The sequence below is a fragment of the Marmota marmota genome, unplaced genomic scaffold, assembly GCF_001458135.2.
Source record: "Marmota marmota marmota unplaced genomic scaffold, marMar, whole genome shotgun sequence".
Lineage (NCBI taxonomy): Eukaryota > Metazoa > Chordata > Mammalia > Rodentia > Sciuridae > Marmota > Marmota marmota.
Genome location: NW_025999949.1, coordinates 23,247,061 through 23,256,288, shown reverse-complemented (window position 1 = coordinate 23,256,288; position 9,228 = coordinate 23,247,061). Strand labels below are relative to the sequence as shown.

General features: G+C 49.0%; 1 protein-coding gene across 3 annotated transcripts in view; it reads right to left on the bottom strand.

Moving 5' to 3' along the window:
- Positions 1-3,386: 3,386 nt before the first annotated feature.
- The window catches only part of Trib1 (tribbles pseudokinase 1), a 7,388-nt gene continuing 1,546 nt past the window's right edge, over positions 3,387-9,228 (bottom strand). The window contains exons 1-3 of one of the 3 annotated variants that reach the window (XM_048802115.1): positions 8,554-8,874; positions 6,983-7,275; positions 3,387-4,645 (exon numbers count right to left, since the gene is read on the bottom strand). In XM_048802115.1, coding sequence (XP_048658072.1) covers positions 4,180-4,645; positions 6,983-7,137 — 621 coding nt within the window. In that variant the 5' untranslated portion in view covers positions 7,138-7,275; positions 8,554-8,874 and the 3' untranslated portion in view covers positions 3,387-4,179. Of the gene's footprint in view, positions 4,646-6,982; positions 7,276-7,590; positions 7,930-8,553; positions 8,875-9,228 lie in introns of those variants that run through there. The other 2 variants (XM_048802114.1, XM_015486466.2) reach the window with 2 other exon arrangements.

Here is a 9,228-nt window from a genome sequence, read left to right as displayed (position 1 = left end):
CCCCTCCTCCCACCCTCCCTATTTTAAAACTGGATCTTGCACAGGGTACCTTCTCAAGTGTGTGTAATCAGGAGGCTTAAGTAGGAATATTACAAATTTTAGGTCGATCTCAGCAATTTAGAAAGATCCTGTTCCAAAATAAAATATAAAAACAACTGGAGATATAACTCAGTGGTAAAGAGTCCCTGGGTTTGATCCCCAGTACAAAAAAAAGAAAGATTAGTTCTCACTAAATTGCCCAGGCTGGCCTCATACTTTTGATCCTCCTACCTCAGCCTCCCAAGTGGATGGTATTATAGAGGCTGTACTGCCACACTAGGCTGTACTGAGTTATTTGAAGACATGAATGGAGCTGATAATCAGCATTTGCATTTGTCTTAACACATTCTTTCATTGCCATACCTACCAGAAGACTATCTCAGCGCTCTGTGAGAACCTTGGGCTCCCAGGACCCAAGTTCCTGTGCTGGCTCGGAGCTGCTCGCTCCTGAGTGACTACTGAAAGACATTTGAGCCTTAGTTTTTCCAACTATAAAGTAAGGAGAATATTTGACTTTCCTATTTCACTCAACGGCTGTGCATACAAAGGTGGAGAGAAAGAGAAACTTTTGGAAAATATGATGTGAATTAAGTGATAGGAAAGACTAAAACTTCTAGAAAGTATGATATGGAGATGTTGCTTGAAGGATTTACTCAAAACGCAAGACTTCTGAGAAGTGATCAGCACATTCCAACCTTCCATAATCCAACTGCTTGCGATTGCCCCAGATTTGTTCCACCCTTAGAAGAGATTAAATTTATGGATTTGTGGCACTGTGTGTCAATCCAGCCAATCCCGACCCATATTTCTCTCCCCTTGGTGCATGTAACAACAGTACAAAGGGGTGTTGTAACCTTAATTGCTTGCAAAGTGTTTTGAAATCCTTAGATTAAAAGCTCCGGGGAAGTCCAAAGTATTCGCATTGCGTGCCCAGGGAGTTACGCTGAGCCTGTCTGGGTTCACTGGAGCAGGGAGGCTGCGATGTGTGTTCTGAGCTCGCTCAGGGAACTTTGGGTTTTCGGTCTTGAGCAGGCCCTAGACTAGCCACCAGCTTCCGAGTTTCTTAGCTACCCAGGCGTGTGGCCCTTTCCCACGCAGCTTCTGATGTGCTTTTCCCATGTAAGCTCCCCGGGTCACGCGGCCTAATTTGTATTAACTTCAGTGTCACAGGTCTGCTATCCTTGGTGATCTCAGTCCGAGTCCTGGCAAAGGGCAGTTGTGTCACTTGAGGCCTCTGCATGGCTCGGCACACAAGTCCAGAGCTGGGGAGTTGGTCCTGATGAGTACTAACCCCTGAGAGTGAGATCCCGTCCCATGGTGGTCGCCCTTGCAGCAGGTGCCAGCAGGAACAGAGAGGGGAAGGAGGGGCCTCCAGCCAAGTGCTGGTTACACAGGTGTGTTCAGTTTGTGAAAATTCACTGAACTACACCCTTCTACACACACTCTTCTTAAGAGGTGCTACACTTTACAATGTATTTTTTGTTTGTTTTTGCCATGCTGGGGACAGAGACCAGGGCCTCGTGCTCGAACACTGAGCTATATATACCCCAGCCTTACAGTCTATAAAGTGTTTTTCAGAATCGCTCGGGATGCTAATTTACTTTGTTTAGAGGACATTCTGAAGTACAAGTGAAATGAAGCTATAAACCTAATTTAAAAAAAAAAAACTCTTTTCCAACTTTTGTGATATAAATGTCTCTTAGACAAATTTTCCTTGTTTTCATTTCCCTTTTACATTTATAGGAAAAGGGAAAAATATCTCTATTACCCATCTTATTTAGTTCTAAAGTAGGGGTGATTCTCAGCAGGAGGCCCCCCCTGAGGTCTTCTGGCCTCTAAGTGAACTTCCACAAAGCCGAACAAATTCTGTTGGGGACATGTAATATGGTTCTGGAGTGTTCGTAGCCTGTGTCAAATTCTCTAAGGCCCCTGGTCCAAAAAAGCCCAAGGGAATCTTAGAAACTGAGGCGCCCTCAAGCATTCTCCCTGAAACGCTTCTCCAAGCACCCACCCACTGGGTCACCCAAGCACCCACCCACTGGGTCACCGCAGAGCACCAGCCACCTGAGTGAACCTAGTCACTGGAGTGAAAAATGAAGGGGTCCAGCCTATCAAAGGTCATCCTCAGTGGTCACTATCTGTCTAGTCTCCCTCCAGCAGCTCTGAGCCCTGAAATGGGAGAGCTTGGCATTCCCGAGACTGCAAAAGGCACAGGCAGATGGCACTAGCAGGATATCCACCACACCTTTTTTACGAAACCAGATTTATTAAAATTTCTCTACAAGTCAGCCACGGCCATTTCACCGTTCACATATCTACACATATACAGGAAGGATCTAGTGTTTCTAGCTGTCCCAGCTGAAGTCCCTGCCAGCCGGGTAACGTATCACAAGATACAACAGTCGCACAACCACCTGCACACGAGTGTGACAGATGCCGTCCTCCCTCCTCTCGGAGCCCCACAGCTCTGTCAAGGCCACCTTGCCGACAACCATTCACATTTCACGTGGTTCTAGACACGCAGGTTATTCAAGACAGACACACACAACACGACAAGCCTCAATCGAAGACAAAAATCGGACATAGGTATAAAAGGTAAAATATATGTACAGAGTACACAGTACATGAGGTATACACAGCATTCTTACAATGCAGGTTAGTAGTTCGCGTAGGCGTAGCCCTTGAAGATGCCTGCCTGGTTTGTGCCATTTCTTCAAATACAGTATATTTGTTTACCCGTTTATCCACCTGATTTCAGCACCGTCTGAGACAGCGACTGACTCTTCATCTGTCCTTGTTTTTTAATGCAAGTTGAAGTCTCTCCGTGAAGCTCTACCTTTTGTAGGGAGTGAGTTTCTGTCTCTGGAAGCATTCAAACAGAGGTTGGATTCTCACCTGGGAAAGAAGCTGAAGGTGAGGATTTCTGCAGTGGGAGGTGGCAGCGAGACGTTGGATCGGATGATTGTCAAAGTCCTTCCAACTTGAAATACCTGGGGCTCACTATTCACCCCAGCAGCCGGCTACACAGATGTGTAGTCAGAGAGTACCAACAACCCACCATGCAAAACCCCAAGTGCACCCAGGATGCCCACACAGGGCGGGGCACAGTATCATTCTGGAACTTAGTCTGGGAATCCTAATGCTGTCCAAAATTCACTTTCTTTAAAGCACAAAGAGGTTTACCCTTTGCTCCTGGGAGAGCGGGGTGGGGAGTCTCCTTTCTCTTCCTGGACAAAATGTTCCACCCTGAGATGATCTTGTGGGGGGAAATTAAAGGCTAAGCCCCAGCACACTAGAAGGAAACTGAAAATGCCAAAGGTTTCCAAGTGATCAAATTGGTTTTTTTGTTTGTTTTTTAATGGCAGTCTCTATTGGAGCTCAGAGTTCTGAAATAGCCAAGAGTTCCGCATTTTTTCTGCACTTTTCAACGATTAGCTGGCAAGTACTTTCATAGCTGCAGGGGGCAAGTTTCAAGGTCAAGGACAAAGCATTATTGCATGTGAGATGGGGGCAGGGTAGGAGTAGAGTGGGGTCAGGGTTCAGGCAGGCTCCTGAGCTCCTCAGTCTGCTCAGACAACAGAGCAGAGTCCTTGGTAAGTGTGACCATGAGGCAAAGACAGATGTCGCAACAAACCAAGAGCAAGAGCGAGCTTTCTGATGGGAGAAACTGCAGCGACAAGTCCAGCTACAAAGGAGTTTTTTTCTAAGATGGCAGGCTTATTGACCCAAGTGATCTGCCACCCCATAAAAACATGGTTATTGCCCAAAATGCCACTGGGTGACTTCCTGCCTTTCCCATGTGAATTGTCAAGTTCATGACACTTGACCACACAGCGTGGGATGTCCACGCTACCCTCTTTGCCACCTTTGAAAGACACAGAACCCCCCAGATCTGACAAAGACAGAGTTGAGGGTAGTTGGTAAAGAAGGGAACGACTTTGCAGTTAAAGTCAGAGGGTCGTGCTGCTCAGATCAACAGTCACTCCTCCCCAACTGTGAGAGAGGGTTCCACGGTGAGTTCTGCGGAGACAACCTTGGTGCCGACCGGACTTCTGGCTGGCACCATGCCAGAGGGCCCGTCCATCTTTAGAAATGGAAATGCCATGAGTGAGAATTATGAGGTTTCTGAGGTTTTTGGGATTAGCAGAAGAAGGAACTCATGTCACTGTCCTCCTCGTACTCTGGAACAATCTGGTCTGAAGTTCCTATTTCTGAGTCAACATACCCAGGCTCCAGGGCAGACTCAAACCAGGGATGGAGTAAGATTTCAGGAGCAGTGAGTCTCTCGGAAGGCTCTCGTCTCAGGAGGCTGCGAATGAGGCACCTGGCTTTGGGGGAAATGTGGTCAGGAATGCAGAACTGTCCGCGTCGGATTTTGGAGAAGAGAGCACTAGGGTCCGAGTCATGGAAGGGGTATCGTCCGACCAAAAGGGTGTAGAGCATCACCCCGAGGCTCCAAACGTCCGCCGCCTTTCCGGAGTAGGTCCCGGTGGTGTTGAGGATCTCGGGGCTCACATAAGCTGGGCAGCCATGCTTGTCTGACAAAGCATCATCTTCGCCCTTGATGATGTGCGTATCTTCCAGACTTTCCAGTCTGAGCTGGGTTCTGCGGCGGAGAGAAACCAAGCTGTTATTTCCAGACCAGCTGCCATGAAACCCAAGGCCTTCCCAGGAATAGTGCCCAGGAATGCCATTTACCCCTTCATCCAGTAAGCAGTTCCCTGCAAGTACCCAGGACTTGGATTTCACAAACCAATACAAACTGCAATACATGTTTGCAAAGTATGGAGAGCGCGCCTGGGGTGGAGGGTATGATGCAAAGTCCCAAATAGTATTCATGATGCTAGAGCTTGTGAGAGATATCCTAATAGGGCTTACACAACTGACAAAGTTCACATTGCAGAAGCAGGAGCTCATCTCAGGGGAATGCTGACATTTTCTACAAAAGCCACCTGGGGAGAGCAGTATAACCTACTTCCTCAGAGAGGGGGCTGAGCATCCTACAAGCCCGTCTTCCCTCTAACATGACATCGATCGCTGAGACACTCGCTCTGCCCAAACGTCACTCATTATGCGCCATCTGTCAGTGCCGCAGCCCACACTGAACATACACACAGAGGAAACTCTGTCCACCTGGGTCCTAGCTGTGATAACCACAGTGGGAAAGCTCTAAGGTATGTTGATTGCATCTACTGGATGTTTCATTGCAAAGAACACTTAGCCTGGACATAGAGGTTACGTGAACAAATGTGGCTTGGGGGTTTGCGGGATGCTAGACACATGTGCCCTAGCACAGCACGTCCGTGTGCAAGCCATTTATTCTATGTGGGGGTCTCTGTCAAAGTAACAATACAGTCCAAAAAAGTCAAAGGCTCCCTTAAGAAACTTCTGGTGGCTCCTTACTTGAAATCAGCCACCCAAGTCTCCCGCATCCCCCAAAGCCCAAAGCCACGTGGGGGAACCTCTAATATCCGGTGGTGGCTTGCCTTTCTCTGCTTCTCTGAAATAACCCTGTTTCAGTAAGTCACTCATTGTGAAGTTAAATGCAAACATTTGGTACTGGCTGATGGGTCAATTCCTTTTCCTCTTAAAGGTCCGGTAGTGTTTTTTTTCCCTCTTCCGGCCTTCCTGTTCCCTGGAGTGTAGTATACATGTGCTAACTTCAGTTTGTCCTCAGCATGACCTCCCTGTCGTTATGTAAAATACCCATTGGTTCTGTAAACGGAAAATATGACTCAACCCACACTGTCTGCCCCTGATTGGCTGCTGTAGTACTAAAACCCTGCACCTGTGCTGGTTACACGAATAGCGTCAGCCTGCCATTGCTTAACCCTCGGGTTTCCAAACTCTGTGCCCGTGACATTGGTCTGTGCAATGCAGATTTCAAAAGCTAGTAAGAAGGTTTGTAAGGCATGTTGCAGAAAAATGCATCACCGTGTCAAAGAACCATGTTCCAGGAATTGGACACTTCATTGCAAACAATTTGCTTTTCTTTGCTAATCAGTATGTTTCAATAATTATTGCAAGGTCAGATACAAAGTCATGCTTTATGGCAATTCAACCCTGTATTTTTTTGGGTGTGCTCTGGAGTTAAAGGTAAAAATGCACTGTTGGGGTAAGCCCTGTGTGAACAGAAATAACAAAATAACTCACTCCCACCTCTACAATTCTACAGGATTATTGCTCTCTTTCCAAAAAGAGATGTGGTCCACCTCTTAAAATCAGGTATGGTTTATCTCATGCAGCTTTTCTGAAGTCTCCTATCCAAAACCTCCACTTCAAATCTTAGTGCCTCATTATTGTCTTTATCAAGCTCATCTTGTCCTGCATGAGGTCAGCCATTATCTATATTTAGCAATCAATTCTAGCCAACTTCCATTTATCATTCAATGTGGCTATTTTCTCAAGATGCAGTCAACTAGATGTCTAAAAGGTCACTAGAGAATGTAAAGAAAGCACGGAGGACCCAGCCAGAGATGGAACAGAAATGCATGTCAAGAAGGAGAGCTAAAACCTTAAGTACGAGTCTACCTAGCTTATCATACCTCCTAGGCATGACAAAACCATGTAGTGTAAAAAAAGATTTGACAGCTTCTTCTAGGAGTACTCTAAAGGGACAGGTGACTATCTGAACACCAGGAGGCTGAACTTTTGGGCTGACAATAATGGGGAATAAGCCTGATCCTGTGGGTAGAAGTGGGGAAGGCAACCTGTCAGCATGTGACATCCACAAGAGCACCAAGTGTCCCCAGGCTCCATCCAAAAGAGTGCAGAATCAACCAACCTTGGTGGTGACTTTTCAGGAGCAGGACTTATAAATGCTTAATCTCGGAACAATGAGCCCTTGGGTTTGTTTGGCACCAACACACTGCACCTAACGGCACAACCTGTACCTTCATTTTGGTTCCAAAAGGCCACAGGAGGAGCTGTGGCGGCCGCTCACCTCTCCCCCGTGGAGAAGACGAACTTCCTAAGCTTCAGGTCCCCCAGCACAATAGCAGACTGGTGGCAGTGGGCAACGGCGGACACAATCTGCTTGAAGAGCCGGGCAGCCTCCTCTTCCCGCAGCCTCTTCCGGCTTCGCACGTAGGAGTGCATGTCCCCAAAGTCTCTCTCGAAGAACACGTAGGCCTTGGTTTCCCCAAGGATCACTTCCACGATGCCAGTGATGTTTCTGTGCGATGGCAGCTGGATGTAAGGCCTGATTTTGTCCTGGTAGTGTTTAATGGGAAACACCTGCAGAGAGAAAGTGGCCCATTTAGGGAAGCTAGAAAAGCAGGGACTGTCTCCCCAACCCCTTAGGGAGCTGGGCTAAAGTTCTCCAACTCTGGGCTTTGGATAACAGTGAGCTCCATTCATACATCCCCTTATCTCAGCCACATCACCATATGCAGCCCCAGCTTCCCCTAACACCCTTAAAACCAGTCACACCCAGGGCTCCGCTCCAGCAAACAGCCAAAGGTACAGTCACACCCCATCATGCGGATAATCTGAAAGACCATCTTCCATACATGCTCTCATCGTCCATGAGAGCTAAGCCCCCAAACCCACTTCTGTGCTTCCATGAATGCAGATAATACTGTGGGTGCCCCAGGCTCCTCAGGGGCTGGAAAGCAATCCCCAGACATGCATGTTTCTCCTGCCAGCCCCAAAGGGTTCAGCACAGAGAGGGAACGGAGTGTGGTGACTCCGTAGCCTCCAAGGGTAAGCAGGGGCCGCAGAACATGCAGAGCTGTCATTAGTCAGAGGAACAGATGACTGGGAAGGAGAGACGGTGACAGCGCAGCCTTGAGCAACCTGCCTACAGCTGTGACTCAGGTGCAAGTAGCCTTGAGTTACATTCTCACCGGAGGGGAGGGCACCGGAATGGTCTTTTTTCTTTTTTCTTTTCCTTTTTTTTTTTTTTTTTTTGTTTCTCCCCTCCCACACACCAGCCCCACCCCCAGAGAGGGCAGCATCCCTCTAAGAAACCGGCTGGTCCCTTTAAGGGCCTTTTGTTCAGTCCAGTTACTCATATCCTAGACTCAACTGGAAATGGTGACACACGGGCTGTCACCATCTGGATTCAGCTATTATCTGCTCGGAGGAACTGGAAGGGGTTGCACAATGACCAGACCCACCCCACCTCTGAGGTGGCTGCGCTGGCACCAACTGGAAAAATCCCTCTGCTGCCCTTTCCTCCTGCCCCACCCACCTTAACCCCCCCAACACACACACACACACACACCTCCCAAAACAGCTCAGCCCCCAGTCACCCAGAAAAGATTTCCCCCTTTAACTTGGCTTGCTCATGCACTTGAAATTTCACGCGGGTGGACGGTAGGTGGCAGCAGCAAGCCCTGGGGGCTGGAGCGGGGAGGGGGGCGTCAGGTGAGTTGAGGGAAACCCAGAAGCAACTTTAACTGGGGGTACAAAAGAGCAGCCCGGAAGGTTCTGGGGGTGTCCGACGGTGAGAACCGTCCGCGTCTACGCGTTGCAGAAAGACCGGGTGGATCCTGCTTGTAGCAGACGTACCTCCTCCTCCCGGACGGGATCCCTTATTCCAAAAGGAAATCGTTGGCCAGAAAATAAAGTGAATGGAAGCGAGGGTTCCTAGTCAGAGTGGGCTTTCCAGCATTTCTACTCTGGCCCAATTCCCCGGATTAGCTGGAAGGCCCCCCACAGACGGCTCCCTTGAGAGGGCAGGGTCCTAGTTCCAGCGCGGGTTCAAGTCGGAATCCCCTGGGTAGAAGCCCGACACGATCTTACACCTACAGCTGAGCCAGGGTGCCGTGCACCTCCGGCAAGAGAGCTTCCAGCTGCTCCGAGCTCCGAGGAGGCACCCACAACAGGGCGTCTTTCCAGGACGGGCGGGGTGCGGGGGGGGGGGCGAAACGAGGGGAATGAGAGAAGGGCAATGGCATGGCCCTGGAATCCATTTCAATTCCACAACTTATATGGAACGCCACGCGCTAGCTAAACTGGGCGCCAAGGAAAGGAATCCAGAGAGAAAGCAATTGAACCCGGCACTTCCTCTTGACCTCCGAGCCCCCATTATACCACCCCACAGGAAACCCTTCGATTTCCAAAAGAGCGACCCTGGCCAAATGAGGCCTTATGGAACTCAACCCACTTATCCGCCCTGTCCCAAACTCTACTTTGGGCGCGGAGAACCAGACCCCAAGCACCTTTGCCCACCACCCCGCCCCG